This window comes from Pelodiscus sinensis, chromosome 8 (assembly GCF_049634645.1).
Source record: "Pelodiscus sinensis isolate JC-2024 chromosome 8, ASM4963464v1, whole genome shotgun sequence".
NCBI lineage: Eukaryota > Metazoa > Chordata > Testudines > Trionychidae > Pelodiscus > Pelodiscus sinensis.
The window spans coordinates 70,204,211-70,221,072 of record NC_134718.1 but is presented as its reverse complement, the minus strand read 5'-3'; the positions used below and the strand labels follow the sequence as shown (position 1 = coordinate 70,221,072).

General features: G+C 46.4%; 1 protein-coding gene across 2 annotated transcripts in view; it reads left to right on the top strand.

The window, feature by feature from the left end:
* Nucleotides 1-16,862, top strand: part of SORCS3 (sortilin related VPS10 domain containing receptor 3) — a 499,588-nt gene that overhangs the window by 269,975 nt on the left and 212,751 nt on the right. For both annotated transcript variants that reach the window (XM_006135388.3, XM_075935518.1), the window contains exon 4: nucleotides 13,770-13,928. In XM_006135388.3, the coding sequence (XP_006135450.2) occupies nucleotides 13,770-13,928 (159 nt within the window). The remainder of the gene's footprint in view (nucleotides 1-13,769; nucleotides 13,929-16,862) is intronic.

Sequence of the window (16,862 nt, the reverse complement as noted above, 5' to 3'; positions counted from 1 at the left end):
TTTACCCCTCCGACTTGCAAAATCCCCACTCTATTACCTCTAGATTACGGCTTGGAATCCGGCCCAGGTTAGTTGCGGTTAGGACAGCTTTCACATTGTAACAGCTTCTGTTTGGTGGCCTATGTCAAATGAGTTTGAGCCTTTCTCAGCCATGCACTCCCCAGCACACCGGTGTGTACATCACAGAACACATCGCTAAGGTTATTATCCTCCAGGAAGAGGCAAAGAGTGAATGGACATAGAAACTGAATTTTCCAAAATACCTTCTCACCTCCAGAGATGCTTTTCCTGGCCAGAATCGGGACCAGTTTTCCCTGTAAGCTGTGCACTTAGACGGCCACCTAGGAGAAATTCAGGCTGCTCAGCTGATTAGCAGAGTGCCCACACCCACCTACATCCCACGGCACATATTTCTCCTGGTGGTGCACATCTGCCCATGCATTGGTGCACATAACAAAATTTATTCCACGCATGGATGGAAAACAATGGGGACACGCTGCTAGGGCTATAGACAAAGCTTGTACCTGACCTGGGATGCAGCTCTTTTCACAACCCCCATGCAGGTCTTCTTTGGAAAGTGATCTTGTAACAATTGTGCTTTCTTACTTGGCAGATCTGTGTATTCAGAGTCAGATCTGTTGATTTTAGGGATTAAAGTATGCACTAGCTACTCTATTCTTTGTTACTCCTGCAGGAGTCCCTTCTTGGACATCTTTAAGAGCTGGTCTCAATACAGAAACAGTGTCAGCTTTAAGTAAAGGTGTGCTTTTAAATGGTGGACTCTCTCCGTTCAGTCTAAAATGCTGGTTTCTATTGATGTAGCTTGTGTTGGGAAATGTATGGACATATTTAAACCAATATACGTGTGCCCACCTGGGGCTTTCTTCTGCCTTAGTGAAAATGACTACAATTGTTTTTTTAAATAGAACAGAATCAAAATTTTTGTACAGATGCCATCTTCAGGACAATGTTCCAAAGACAGTGGGGTGGCTTTGATATAAAGGGGCATGCTTTGGCTTGTGGGGAAAAGAAGGGAAGAAATGGTTGGAAAACAAACATTCCAATAGAACAACCATCATTAGAAATGTTTTGGTTGGAAAATTATTGGTTTTCCTGCAGGAGGTTTTGAAATGATCCAAACAGAGCATTTTTTGGTTTGAATCAAGGTTTTGAAAGAGAAAAATATTTTGTTTCACGTTAACCTAAAATGTTGTTCCATTCTGCTTTGCTTCAATTTCTATAAATGTAAATGATCTTTCCTGTTGTAACTAATCTTTGGTTTGACGTAATGTTTTAACACTAAAACATGCTTTGATCTCGGTTTTTGGTTTTGGTTTTTAAACCAAGACACTATCTCAGAACTGGATTGAAAGGCAAAATGAACCAATACTTTCAATGGGAATGGACACTTCCCCATGTTCACTTTAGATAAAACAGTTTCCAACGGGAAAACTGTCTGCATGAAAAATTGCTGCAAACTCTAAAAAGAGCCCAGCTTGACTTCTAGCTTGAAGGTCTAGTAGGTAGAAAACCATCTTTTCACTTGCAAGAGAGGCACATCTGATATAGAAATGTCAAAAGCAATAAACAGCGTGCCATTTTTATAGTCACGTCTCAAGACAAACCTCATTTTTAATCACAGAGCAATGCAAGGCACTGTTAGCAAAGCAGTCATTGACACTGGCTTCTTTGTTAGCTCGGCAGGTATGGATGGGTGGTTGGTTTGGGTTTTTGCTTTTGTTTCAACAACTCTTTATGTTGGGAAATAAAAGTGAGGCGGAAGATTCTGAAATAGACACAGTTCATGAAAAGCATATTACAGGCGAATGGGAAAATGAAAGGCTGTAAATAATAGTGTAGTGCTGTGTATTTATTTCCGAGAACAAAAGACATTTATTTTGAACTTGTCGTCTTTATTCATTTATTAGGATGCGTCCTGCGAATGTAACTCAATGGTGCCATTGCGGAAGATATTGCACCTATAAAACTTCTCGGTGCCTATTTGAAGAGATGTGGTCTGGTAATTTACAATCAAAATTTATGTTGGGTTGGAAAATAAAATAAAATAAAAGGGTTTCGCAAAACCTGATATTAATAAAAAATGTCTTTTATGGCAGGTTGTTTCCATTTTAGTCAAAAGGCATTTTAATCAAAGACTCCAATGTGCATCAAGCAGACCTGATCGCCTTCCACTGGGGAAGGACAGTCAAATGAGGAGACGCTGTTAAAGTTTTCAGTGTGAATGCTCTGCTGCGAGATTAGTGACATAGATAATAGGTTTCCAGAGAGACACGGAACTCGATGGATGGGCACAGTAGGTGAGAGGAAGCCAGAGTTTCATGCTTTCATATGCTGATGGGTCACTCCCGCACCATGGAAGGTGGTGAGAGCAAAAGGAAGTATGGTGGAGTATTAGTGAGACCCGTACTAATGCCATATGAGACTTTCTCCCTCGATTCTGGATGGGACTTGGAAGGAGGTTTGTGAGTCTCCCACTGCAGTGAGGGGTTTAGCTAAACCAATCTGATAGCTTTCTTTGATAGGATAACAAGTCTTGTGGATAAGGGAGAAGCAGTGGATGTGGTATACCTAGACTTTAGTAAGGCATTTGACATGGTCTCGCATGACCTTCTTATCAATAAACTATGCAAATACAACTTAGATGGGGCTACTCTAAGGTGGGTGCATAATTGGCTGGCTAACCATTCTCAGAGAGTAGTTATTAATGGTTTACAATCATTCTGGAAAGGCATAACTAGTGGGGATCAACAGGGGTCTGTGTGGGGACCAGTTCTGTTCAATATCTTTATGAAAAATTTAGATGATGGCATAGAGAGAACACTTAAGTTTGCAGATGATACAAAGGTGGGGGGGTTGAAATTGCTTTGGAGAATAGGGTCATAATTCAAAATGATCTGGACAAATTGGGGAAATGGTCTGAGGTAAATAGGATTAAGTTTAATAAGGACAAATTAAAGATACTCCACTTAGGAAGGAACAATCAGTTTCACACATACAGAATGGGAAGCGACTGTCTAGGAAGGAGTCCTGCAGAAAGGGATCTAGGGGTCATAGTGGACCACAAGTTGAATATGAGTCAACAGTGTGACACTGTTGCAAAAAAAGCAAACATGATTCTGGGCTGCATGAACAGGAGTGTTGTGAGCAAGACACGAGAAGTCATTCTTCCGCTCTACTCTGCGCTGGTTAGGTCTCAGTTGGAGTATTGTGTCTCGTTCTGGGCACCACATTTCAAGAAAGATGTGGAGAAATTGGAGAGGGTCCAGAGAAGAACAATACAAATGATTAAAGGCCTAGAAAACATGATCTGTGAGGGAAGATTGAAATAAATGGGCTTGTTTAGTTTGGAAAGAAGACTGAGAGGGGACGTGATAGCAGGTTTCAGGTATCTAAAAGGGTGTCTCAGGGAGGAGGGGTGAAATTGTTCTCCTAGGCCTCTGAGGATAGAACAAGGAGCAATGGGCTTAAACTGCAGCAAGGGAGGTTTAGGTTGGACATTAGGAAAAAGTTCCTACCTGTCCGGGTGGTTAAACACTGGAATAAATTGCCTAGAGAGGTTGTGGAATCTCCATCATGGAGAATATTCAAGAGCAGGTTAGATAGACATCTATCAGGGATGATCTAGACCATGTCTGGTCCTCCCACGAGGGCAGGGGACTAGATTTGATGATCTCTTGATGTCCCTTCCAGGTCTAGTGTTCTATGATTCTATAAAGCATTAGAAGCGTGTGCTATATTACATAGCTGGAGTTGACATATCTTACATCTGCACCTTCCACACAGCAGGAAGCCAATGGGAGCGTATGCTCCTGTCGGCTTCCCTCACTCCTTGTGAGGAGCTGGAGAACCGGCACCTGTGGGGGTGCCCAGTGAGTTCGATTTATACTACGCCCACTAAATTGAACCCCGGAAGATCAACCGGACAGTGTCAATCTTCTGCGTAGTGTAGACAGGGCCTCAGTTCCGTGGGTTCGAGTCCTGCCATGGGGTAGTGTTACCGGAGCATTATCAGTGACATTCAATAGTTCAGTGACCCTGGTGTCATGATGCGACTACCCCCCACTTCCACACCCTTTGTGGCTCCATGAGTGAGATCCCTGGGCACACCCTTTGAAAAGATGCAGCAGCCCATTGACCATGGAGATATTTGGCTCTGCTCCGTCCTTCATGTCAGGTGGGGGGCTCAAGCCAGAGGTTAATTTGAATATAGCACCTGAGTTAGGCTTTTGTTGCCGACCTGAGGATTTAGCCCTACGACTCCCGTAAACGTCCGTGCAGCTAACTCTCCTGATAGGCTCTGAGAACCTCCTCCCGTCTGCGCGAGCCTGGCTTCGCCCTGGGAGGGGATTCTGCAGTCCTGGAGGAGTCTCCCTGTTTGCGGTTCCTGTTCTGAAAGCTCATCCGGTGTGGATGCCAAGATGCTCAGAACTCAGGAATCCCCCTCAGCCCCGCAGGTCCAGCTTTGGCTGGCTTTGTTCACGAGCTCTCCAAGCTTGTCAACAAGCATTGCCATCCAAAAAGAACCAGGCCGTTAGGACTTGACTGGCTTCCAGAGCAGTTGGAGTGGTATGCGGGTGGAATTCACACTGGGCCAGGACGGGATCCTACGCATCATCAGAAGCCCGGAGTGGGACTCCTGCACCGGAGGGTGGTGAATTTCACCCATGTAGGATCTGGCTGATGGGGCGCATAAGCGAATCACAACACTCTGGGTTGATTGCATTTGCCTTTCTGCTGCCATCCCTAAGTTCATTCAGGTTTCTGTTTAGACCGTGTCTTTGCTGCTCGGTGGCTGGCAAGCTTTGGAGCGGCAGCATTGGGAGGACTGCCACGTCGTTGCCGTTTTCGGCTCAAGTACGTTTTCAAGGACTTCCCCTCCGTGGTAATCGACTCCTCCCGTCCAGTCCCATTTCAAAGCTACAGAAGGCACCAAACTATCCACCCCAGACTGCAGCAAGGTGAAATGCAATTTCCTCTTTAATAAAGGCTGCCATTTAATCTAATATGATAGAAAATGATTAGATCTTAAAAACCTATAAATTACATTTGACAACTCACTGGTGCGCCTTTGCAGTTCCTTACAGCAATTATAGATGGCAACACCGGGGGGCTGGCGGAGGAGCTCGTTCTGGCTGGAGTTTGTTTATTGGCTCTTAATGAAAAGCGATTAATCTAAATCGCTAGTGGGGTGGCTCCTTCGTCCGGGCCCCGTCATGAGAAGTGGCAGTTTTGCCCTTTGACAAATGCGCTGCTATTTTCCCCCAAACAAAAGTGTGTTGCGTTTTTGGTTCTGCAGTGGAAAAACAGGGATAAAATAAACCACCCAACCCCCCCTCCCTTGTTTCCTCCTTATCAGCCCCTCTTCTCCCTCCCTTCCTCTGTTTTAAAACCGGCTCCAGCTGCAGACACAAAGAACGTCCTTTTCTTCGCTACCTCTCTCACACTTCCTATTGCTTCTGAGCGGCTTTGTTTGTGGCCAATGTTGCGTGGAATGATGGATCATCGTGGCCATGCCCTGAGTAACAATATTGATACTTCTGTGCGACCCGCACGCACCCCTTTTGATAGAAAGGAGGGCATGGAGGGGGGGGGGAAAGAAGAGGGGAAAAAGAGCAACCTATGTAATGGAGCCAGCTGTCAGCTGTCTCTCTTGCTGCTCTTATTTTTCTCCTCTTTCTCACTAAGCTTACCCGTTAAGTTTCCACATTTTGGCAGCTTTGCTATTTACCCCAGTGGCCCTGTGGCAAGGCATGGGGTGCTAATAACATTGATTTGTGCCCCCTCTGATGCAAGCAACCCCTCTCTCCTCCACTGCTGATTATTAAGTGCTAGGGTAAAGCTGGCAGACTTCTACAGGCAGAATTGAACCTGGCACTTCTGGGGCTTATGAGTCTCTACCGCCTGAGGTAAAAGCCAGCTGCTTTTAGCTAAGGCTGTGGAAAAGACCCATTGGTCTCTGTATAAGGCTATGTCTACACTGCAGTGTTATTTCAGAATAACTAACGTTATTGCAAAACAACACAGTGTGCATCTACACGACAAGCCTTTCTTTCGAAATAATGGCAAACTGGTGGATTTCTTACTCCGTTTCATGGGGACACATACGTCAAAGAACAGTCGTTACTGCACGAAGTGAGTCACTTCCGTTTCACGAGGAGTAAGGGAAGTTGAAGGAACACTCTTCCTTCAACTTCCTGCTGTGTAGATAGAGCCAAAAGCCGAATTAAGCTATTTCGACTTAAGCTACGCACGTGACATAGCAGAAGTTGTGTAGCTTAATTTGATTTTAGTCCTGCTGTGTAGACATACCCTAAGTGGTCTCCGTGCCACAAGATGAGACAATACACCACACCCAGAAGGGGTGCACTTTTTACTGGCCGTGTGCTTGGTAATGTTCAAATGGAGATAGTCTTTGGCCGTAATTGCTTGGATGTTCTGGGTAGGAAGTTTGCCCTGGGAAACTAAGAAAATGAGAAGATGATTTGGGGAGACTTCAGATGGGACTTGTATGTATGGCAGTGGTGTTCTGGACTCTCATCCAACCGAAGTGAAGACTATAAGGCCTAGTCGACACTCGACAGCATAGGTTGGCTTAGGGCATGCAACTCCAGCTATGCAAAGTGCGTAGCTGGAGTCGGCTTTCCTGAAGCTGAGTTGTGGCAGCATCCACACAGAGGGAGGCTGACGGGAGCCCACACTCCCATCAGCTTCCCCTACTTGAAGAATGAGGAGCATGGGATGCTGGCAGGGGCTGCTCTCGGTGTTCGATTTAGGGGTCTTCACTAGACCCGCTAAATCAAATACTAGAGGATCAATCTCCAGAGCATCAATCTTCTCATAAGCATAAGGGTGCCTTCAGAGTTTTTGACTGGTGTAGAAATTGGCTTCGGGAAGGATTGACTAGGGAGGGCTTTTGGCGTGTGACACAGTGGGGTAGTGGATATGGATGTGCCTCCCTCTAGTACCTCAACCCGTAACTGCTATCTCCTTCTTACCCATCCTGAATATGTCTGCTTGAGCAGTAAGAGACGATGGGTTTGATACTGAAGGCCAAAGGTTTAAACCTTCCCACTGATGGTAGAGCATTTGCTCTTAGGTAGACATGGATTGTGACTTTGTGCTAGGCCATTTTGCACCCCAGAAATTGTCCTTTGTTGTAAGATGACCTGGTGTGCACGAAAACGTAGGAACGTGTGAGATGGTGCCAGCTTTAAGATAGCGTTTGATTTACACCCAGAGACAGTCTCAAAGGGTATGTCTACACTGCCACCTAGTTCGAACTAGGGTGGCTAATGTAGGCATTCGAAGTTGCAAATGAAGCCTGGGATTTAAATATCCCAGGCTTCATTTGCATCTTGCCAGGCACCGCCATTTTTAAATCCCCCTTAGTGCGGACTCCGTGCCCGTGGCTACACGCGGCATGGAGTAGGTAGTTCGAATTAAGCTCTCTTATTCGAACTACTGTTACTCCTCATGGAACAAGGCTGTCTGGTCCCCTTCCCCGAATGTGTGGAAATAGGCCTGTTTGGTTTTCTTTGTTGTGGCGTGGAGCTTGCTCAGTGAACCCGGAGTAGAAATATCATTCCCGCAATGTCCCATCACTGGGGTAGGGAAAAGAGGGTGCGAGGAATCCCCCGGCCACCAATAATCCTTCCTTGTGTTCCCAGTGGTCAGCTGCTTCCTACCCCCTGCTGGAACTGACCGAGTGGAGCCAGGCCTGGAGCCGAGGTTGCATTGCTTGTGGGTGCACAGAACTCTTTTCCTTGCTCTTTGGGCAACCCCCACCGTGGGTGGCGGGTATGCTAGGCATGGGCAGGCATTGCCTTCCCAAACAGCCAGTCCTGACCCGCCCACACTCTGGCCCATGTAGACATACTGGGGTGAAGTGTTGTTCCCCCAAACCTTTGCCCCACCTTCCCATAGTGTGTGTGTGTGGTGGGGGGAAGGGAGGCACCGTGGCTCCTGTGAAGGGTGGAGCCTCAGTAGAAGGTGTAGGGCTTTGGGCTTGCCTGCTGCAGCCTTACCTTCACCCACCGCCCATGACCCCCACATCTTCTGGGGGCGGTGCACTGTCCCACCCAGTGACATGGAGACCAAATGAGTCTGCTCTACAGCCTGAGCTGAGAGCCAGCTGGCTTTTAGCTCAAGCTGTCGAGCAGGGGCGGGGAACCTTTTCTGGGCCAAGGGCTGCTGACCCCCAGAAAAATCAGCCAGGGGCCGCAGACAACGGAGAATCAAAAAACAAACCAACCCCCCCCACTGATGTGGCCCCCAACTAAGAAGGAGAAAAACATGGTCCATGGGAAGCCCAGCCTAGTAGATTTTATGTGCTCCAGTCCTGTGGTGGTAGGAGCCCTGGGACACCAGCGCAGGCTCCCCAATGTGGGGTGAGGACCCTGAGCCTCGGGGGCCAGATCCAGGCAAACTGGGGGCCACATCTGGTTCCTGGGCCTTAGGTTCCTCCCCCCAGCTGTCGAGGCTCATTCACAAAGTTCCGTGGGCCCAGGTTTGATTCTGCACATCAGCATTTGTCACAGCTTTTTCCCTACTCTGGCACGATAAATGCAGAAGTGGGGGCCCGCAAAAGTACCCCAAAACCTTATCTCTCCAGGCTTTGGTATAAAACTTTCCCCCAAAATCTTAAAAATCTAGATTTTGGGGATAAAAATTCACTGCCACCACCCAAGTAATGATAAGGAAACCAGAGACCACTTGGGAAATCTCAGCCCTAAAGTAAAACCAGGACACAAAAATTAACCAATACCAGGTTCATAAAAAGAAAAGAGACAGAACTTTTATTATCATCACAATATTCCTGTTACACACATAATGACTAGATGGAAATGTCACCAATTAATACACTTATGGGGAGAAGGGGTGGATCCCAAAATGGGCCAAGAGCTTAGTTGCAAAAAAGAGAAAACCCCATTTTTAAATGCACAGACATCAGATTCCCATTCCCAAACCATAAAACAATAAAACTGATTATCTAAACTTTACCCTACTTACAGATAGTGAAGAGTCTTTTCTTGGAGGAAGACATAGTGTCTGTCCCCCTCAGTAGCTGGAGAGAAACTGACTAGGGACAAAGGAGGGAAAAACCAAACATTCCTTTGTCCCAGTTTGAAATTCCTACCTACATTCCTATTGGCCGACTCTACCTGGCTTAAGTATAGTTAACCTCTTAGTCCCCAGGCTGCTGGCTAACCTGCATGATCATGACAGCATTCCATTTGCATTCTGCTTTCCCGCTCGAAACCCATTGATATCAGTGAAAGGTCCTCCCTGGCTTAACTGGCACTTGGAGGGTTATGCTTCGGCAAATCCCTGTGTGTGATCCTCTCCTCTGCTGCTTTGCCCCTTCTGGTTACACCATTACCTGGCAGTGCTGCTGGGTGGGCAATCACAGCAGTGGCAAGAGCGCAATGGCACCTGGATTTTGAACCCACTTCTGCAGCCCTGACTCCCATGCATGGCTCCACTGATCTCACCGTGACATGCAAGGAAGGGCAAGAGGATCGGGGCCCTGGTATAAAACCTACCCGGATACTATCAAGGTGCCCTGAGCTCTTTATCTAGAGTGCTCAAGACACAACGTTGCTTGTGAACTTTCCGTATATGGCTTTGTTAGCTTGGTAACCTTTTGTGCCGTTATTGTGGAAAATCTCTTGATTCCCCAAGTACTCTGCCTTTAAATGTAAGGTCCACCTGGAGTAGCTTGCTATGTGGCAATCTTAGTACTCGCTTACCATTCTGCAGAGGCAAGCAAATGCTACAAATGCAGACTCCAAATGTCTCTCTTACGCAGACATTATCCTGTGGATGCAAATAGATGTAGCTGGGGACAGCAGGCTCTGCCGCTGAAGCTATAAGTGGTGGCAAATGCTTTTTAAAAAATGGGAAATAAAGGCAAACCCTTTCGTGTCTGGCGGAAATGAGGCATGTGTTTTAATTTGATTAGAAAGGGGAAATAAATCCAAGATCAAGAGTTTGACCTTTTCCTTGTTGGTGGTCTCAAGTTCTTGGCTTCCCTTGTCGATGCATTGATGTATTCTCTTAAGCAGTTTCCCATGAGGGCAAGAAGATCATACCAGCTACCCTACTGTTGCCAGCAAAGCTCCCGTAGGTAAGCATTGCTTTATGATCTTCTACCAAAAGAACCATGCCATGAGTGGGCCCACAGCAGCTCAGGATGGTGGGGTTCTGACTTTGGTGAGTGACTTCTTGTTTCCCCTTCAACCTAGAGGATGATCGATTGGTAGTTTGAAACACTGCCTTGAGAATGGAAACGTGCAAATGAAAAAGCATGTAATTGTTTCAAAAGGACAACCAACCTTCCCCGCAAAAGGCCTTTCTTCTGCTAATAAAAATTGGTTAATTTAATCTGAATGAATTAAAGCAACTAATTTAATTTGAATCGTCTTCCTTGATCGCTCCCTTCTTGCATCTCGCTGAGCTCTGTGCAATGAAAGCGGGATGCTACTCAGTTTCACTTCAGATTTCTTGTCAGTTTCACTCCACCTTTCCGCGGGGCTTCTTGCAGATCTCAGACTAAAGCCTTGCCGAGTGTCGTGCTTGATTGAGGCCTATTACAGATAGTTGCCATTTTTTTCTAATTGAACTTGTATGATTCAATAAGATCTGGTGAGATGTTCATCTATTCTCCACAATTGTCTTGTGTTGTTTAACTCTATAAAACTTTCAGGGGCAATGCTTATATGGAGACTAATAAAAAAAGTTGTTCTTCACACAGAGTATAGTCAACTTGTGGAACTCCTTGCCAGAGGAGGCTGTGAAGGCTAGGACTATAACAGAGTTTAAAGAGAAGCTAGATAAATGGTGTCCGTGGCCTCTGTTTGTCACAGGCTGGAGAAGGATGGCACGAGACAAATCGCTTGATCATTGTCTTCGGTCCACCCTCTCTGGGGCATCTGGTGTTAGCCGCTGTCGGCAGACAGGCCACTGGGCTAGATGGACCTTTGGTCTGACCCAAAGGTCAGAATATCTGTAGTGTAGATGCTCCACTGCTGCTATTTCAAAATAACCCCTCCCCACGGCCGTTCTTATGTTCTTATGAGACACTCTACTGAACAAAAGTCATAGAGGGATAGCCATGTTAGTCTGTAACTTCAAAAATGAGTAGTCCTGTAACACTTGAGAGATTAACAAATATCAATAGATAGACAGATAGATAGATAGATAGATAGATAGATAGATAATCATGAGCTTTCATGGGCAAAACCCACTTCATCAGATGAGCTGAGTGCCATCTGAGGAAGTGGGTTTTGCCTACAAAAGCTCGTAATTATCTATCTATCTATCTATCTATCTATCTATCTATCTATCTATCTATCTATCTATCTATCTATCTATCTATATTTGTTAGTCTCTAAAGGGTGCGTCTACACTGCACTGTTATTTCGAGATAACAATGCGAGCATCTACACAGCCATTCCCGTTATTTTGAAACTAGCCAATTAGCCTGTCATAAAACGGGATTTTCAGGTCTTCTCTCCTGAGCTCTCTCGCTCCGTCTCTCTCTCTCTCCTCCCACTGCCTCTCCCCCCTCTCTCTCAGCACTCCTCCGCCTCCTGCCTCTCTCTCCATCTCTTTTGTTCTCTTCTCCTCCTCCTCCTGCCTCTCTCTCCCCTCCGTCTCTCCCCGCCCCCCCTTCCCCTTCCCCATTCCCCCAGCCATGGCGCTTGGCTGAGTGCTGCCTCCTCAGCCGGGCTGCCGCAAGGGAGGGGGGTGGGGCAGTGACGTACACGTCTGGGGCCAGGGCCGGGGCGGCATACATCACTGCCCCACCCTCTTCCCCTCTCTCCGTGGCGGCTCGGCTGAGTGTTGCGTGCTCAGCTGGGCTGCCGTGGGGAAGGAGGGGCGGGGCAGCGACGTACATGGCCAGGGGGCGGGGCTGTCTACATCGACCCCCCCCCGTGGTGGCCCGGATGAGGGGTGCATCACTCAGCGCCACGGCGGGAGGAGGAAGGGGGCCCCTCCCTAGGGCCATTCTAAGTTATTCCTCCCCAGTGCCTCCTGGGCCTCTAAATCGAGGTAGCATGTCCACATTAGGGAAGCCTGCCTCAGACTAATTTTGAGGCTTCCCTGCAGTGTAGACGTGCTATTTTGAAATAAGCTATTTTGGAATCACTATTCCGGAATAGCTTATTTCAAAATAACCTTGCACTGTAGACCTACCCTAAGGTGCTACAGGACTTCTGGTTGTTTGTCCAGAACAAAGTTTTATTGAATCTCATGTCCAGCTAAAAGGTGGGTCCTAAATTTGATTTTAAATGGAAAAGCAAGTCGTGTTCATTTGAATCAGCTAGCATATCAATAGCCTGCTGTGCTGTAGCTGTAGTGTGGCCCCGCCGTTTGCTTTCGTTTCCTTGTATTGGCATTTGCTTTCAGGTGATTTGTTTTTTCTCAGGATGTTAATAAGATGGCAAGCTGAGTTAAAGTTTTCCGAATGGGTTGCTTGGTGACTTTGATGTAGGGAATAGTAAGACATAATATAGAAGAAAGACATTTTATGATATTGGTTTTATTTTCTAATTAAAATCAGAGGCATGAATTATCTTCCTACTTGCACAAATGGAACAATTCCGATTTCCCTGCAGTGGGGAAAAACAGCTTCATTAAATGTGGTATGAATTGTCCCTGCTGTATGGAAGGTAAGGATGATGCACACCCAAACTCGTGCCTAAATTCAGACTGTGAAGCTGACACAGACTGTCAGGCTGGGAAATCTCCCCTTTCCAATGGCTGGGAAATCTCCCCTTTCCAATGGCTGGGAAATCTCTCCTTTCCAATGGCTGAAACCTTCCCCTTCTAGCTTAGCAAGGTAGCAAGATATGGATGCGACCTTTAACACAAATGTTGGACCTTAGAGCCTGTATATGTGGAGAGAGAATTTCCTACTGGGGGAGAAAATGGAGGGTACGTCGCTGGCAGGTGGAAACAAACATATTTGAAGCTCCTCAGAGTTTTAGGCTATTTGAAGTATTCCTGATAGAGAGATGGATAGGTGGGCAAAAGAGCAGGTGAAGTGGTCTAAAGTCCATGATAAACTTCAGAACTCTTGTGCACTTTATATGTATGTCCCATAATTCTGTGATTTATTCTGTTTCTGTGTATGTGTGTGTGTGTGTGTGTGTGTGTGTGTGTGTGTGTGTGTGTGTGTGAGAGAGAGAGAGAGAGAGAGAGAGAGAGAAAGAGAGAGAGAAAGAGAGAGAGAGACCTAAGATGATATGGTGTAATGGTTTTCTTAACTGTAGTTTGAAATGATTGGAGTACTCCTAGGTGGTAAAGACACATGTAAGCCACCCGCACAGATAATCTCTAGCATGTGCCGGAATATCTTTCTTAGCCCCCCCTCTCTATTAGATATTCTGTATATGTTACAGCAACGACAGCGGGTCTAAACATTTTCATTGGGAAAAAAAAATCAATAAAAATTGGCTTTTAGATCAGAACCAAAATATGTATTTTGGTCAAAATTTGCTGTTTATTTTAAACAAGCTCTCTAGGGACTCTCCAGAGCTGTTTGCTGTCTAAAGCTGCTAATTACCATAGTTTAGTGAATATAACCCACGCCCGTGTATATTGGAGCAGGTTCTGATGCTGTTTGATGTAAGGCGGTGCTGCCAGTTCATTCTGGTATCAGTGTGTTTCAGGTGACATGGAGCCTGACTTCCCCATTAACCCTCTTCATTTCCTTCTCTCTCTCCCTCCATTGTCCTCTGTAGATTATGCTCCTGAGTGACCCGGAGATTGAGAGCAGCATATTGATCAGCTACGATGAAGGCGCCACCTATCAAAAATACCGACTGAACTTCTACATCCAGAGCCTGCTGTTCCACCCCAAGCAGGAGGACTGGATTCTGGCCTACAGTCTCGACCAAAAGGTGACCAAGCCGCATCATGCTGAAGGAATGATTTCCCAGAGTCCGGTGAAAGAGACTCTGTCAGGAACAACCGGGTGTTTAGAAAGTGACAATGTGGCACCATGAAACTCATGAGATCTGTGCTCTAGGTTGTTTCTGAGGCAGATCTGCTGACTTCAGTGCCACAGCTCAGTTGTTGCTGCTGTAACCTGTCCGAGCCAAAGTGTCACGCAGGGGCGGACTGGCCCCGCGGGATACCGGGAATTTCCCGGTGAGCTGTCGTCCGGTGGGCAGTGTGTCCGTACACCGTTGCCCCTCACTCCGAGCGGCTTCGCGTCCGTGCTGTGTGCGGCATGCAGAGCCTGACCCGCTGCCTGCGCCGTTTGCCGGACATGGCGCAGGGGGTGGGGCTTGAGAGGCACGCAGGGATGACGTCACGGGGAGGGCCGTTCTCAACCCATTTCCCGGGCCTATTTTGATTGCCAGTACACTCCTGGGCTGTGTCTAGACTGGCATGATTTTGTGGAAATACTTCTAACAGAAAAGTTTTTCCGTTAAAAGTATTTCTGCAAAAGCACGTCTAGATTGGCACGGATGCTTTTGCGCAAAGAGTGCTATTGCGCAAAAGCATCCGTGGCCAGTCTAGACGCGATTTTGCGCAAGAAAACCCTGATTGCCATTTTAGCCATCGGGGCTTTTTTGCGTAAAACAGTTCTTCCCTGTCTTCACTGGCCCTCTTGAGCAAGTATTCTTGCACAAGAGGGCTTTTTCCCGAGCGGGAGCATGAAAATATTTGCGCAAGAAGCACTGATTTTGTACATTACAAAGTCAGTGCTCTTGCGCAAATTCAAGCGGCCAGTGTAGACAGCTGGCAAGTTTTTACGCAAAATCAATTGCTTTTGCGCAAAATCTTGCCATTCTAGACGCACCCCTGGTGTCACAGGGTTAAAGCTAAATTCGTTCTCTCCTTGGGCCTCCTCAAATGACTCACTTGCTAAGTGACAGCCAGTTACTCCTGTACTAACCCACCAAAGGCAGTGGTGTTGCTTGTTAGCATTTTGCCTGCGGCAGCTTAATTCATGGTATTGATCAGTGATAAAAAAATATCCTCGAGCCAGATTTGACATGATGTGCTTAAGCTCTAATTACCTGTTTAGGAGCCTAAATGGATCCTAAGCTCTCTTGGCCCTGGTCTACACTAGGGAGTTATTTCACTAAATATGAGTTAGCAGTGTGATACTGCTGCAAAGAAAGCAAACATGATTCTGGGATGCATGAACAGGTGTGTTGTGAGCAAGACACAAGAAGTCATTCTTCCGCTCTACTCTGTGCTGGTTAGGCCTCAGTTGGAGTACTGTGTCCATTTCTGGGCACCGCATTTCAAGAAAGATGTGGAGAAATTGGAGAGGGTCCAGAGAAGAGCAACAAGAATGATTAAAGTTCTAGAAAACAAGACTTATGAAGGAAGGCTGAAAGAATTGGGCTTGTTTAGTTTGGAAAAGAGAAGATTGAGAGGGGACATGATAGCAGTTTTCAGGTATCTGAAAGGGTGTCACAATGAGGAGGGAGAAAAATTGTTCTTCCTGGCCTCTGAGGATAGAACAAGGAGCAATGGGCTTAAACTGCAGCAAGGGAGGTTTAGGTTGGACATTAGGAAAAAGTTCTTAACTGTCAGGATGGTTAAACACTGGAATAAGTTGCCCAGGGAGGTTGTGGAATCTCCATCTCTGGAGATATTTAAGAGTAGGTTAGATAAATGTGTATCAGAGATGGTCTAGATAGTATTTGGTCCTGCCATGAGGGAAGGGGGCTGGACTCGACCTCTCTAGTTCCCTTCCAGTCCTAGTATTCTATGATTCTATGATTTCAAAATACCCCCCCCCCCATTTCAAAATAATACATGGAATGTCCACAGTACCAAGCCCGTTATTTTGAAAGAACGGGCTGGCTATTTCAAAATCTGTAGTCTTCAAAATCTGTATTCTTGCTTTCTCTGGGGAATAATGCCTACTGAAATCGTTATTTTGAAATATTTATTTTGAAATAGCGGCAGTGTGGATGCTCCACTGCTGCTATTTCAAAATAACTACTCCCTAGAGTAATTCGAAGTAATTGCTCCCCAGTGCTTCCGGGAACTCTAAGTCGAGGTAGCATATCCACATTAATGGAGCCTGTCTTGGACTCATTTTGAGGCTCCTCCGTACTGTGGACACACTATTTTGATTTTGTTATTTCAGGTGTTATTATTTCAAATTTAATTATTTCACAGTAATTGCCTAGTGTAGTCATGCCCTTGAAAAGCTGGGATTTGGAGTTTGCAAAGGCTGTTTACTACTCAGGTGTATTTAGATTCCTTGATCTCCGTGCCATGGAGCAATACAACCTAGATACCGGGCCCAAGCTACTTTGCTTCACTCCTTTTCAAATACCAAGGCATCTGCTCTTTCTAGTGTCTTCCTCCCAGTCAGCATTTCCTGGTACAGGTAGTCCCCGGGTTACATGGATCCGACTTACATCGGATCCCTACTTACAAACGGGGTGAGGCAACCCCGCACTAGCTGCTTCCCCCCAGCAGACCAGGGAGATGCGAAGCTAGCGCCCCCCCCCCCCCCCGCAGCAGACCAGGGAGATGCGAAGCTAGCGCCCCCCTCCAGTAGACCAAGGAGACGCGGAGCGGCTTTTCTCAGCAGACACCTCAGCTTGAGAATAAAGGACTGAGGGAATTGAGGTGTGGGAGAATAAAACTGAGCTCTGGAGAAATGTTTGGCTAGAGTTTCCCCTCCAATATGTACCAGTTCCGACTTACATACAGATTCAACTTAAGAACAAACCTACAGTCCCTATCTTGTACGTAACCCGGGGACTGCCTGTAGTTATTTTGTATACACTTTATTAAGTCCAATACTCTCTCTTGCAGCAACTTCAAACAGTAACTAGAACACAACCTTTATATCC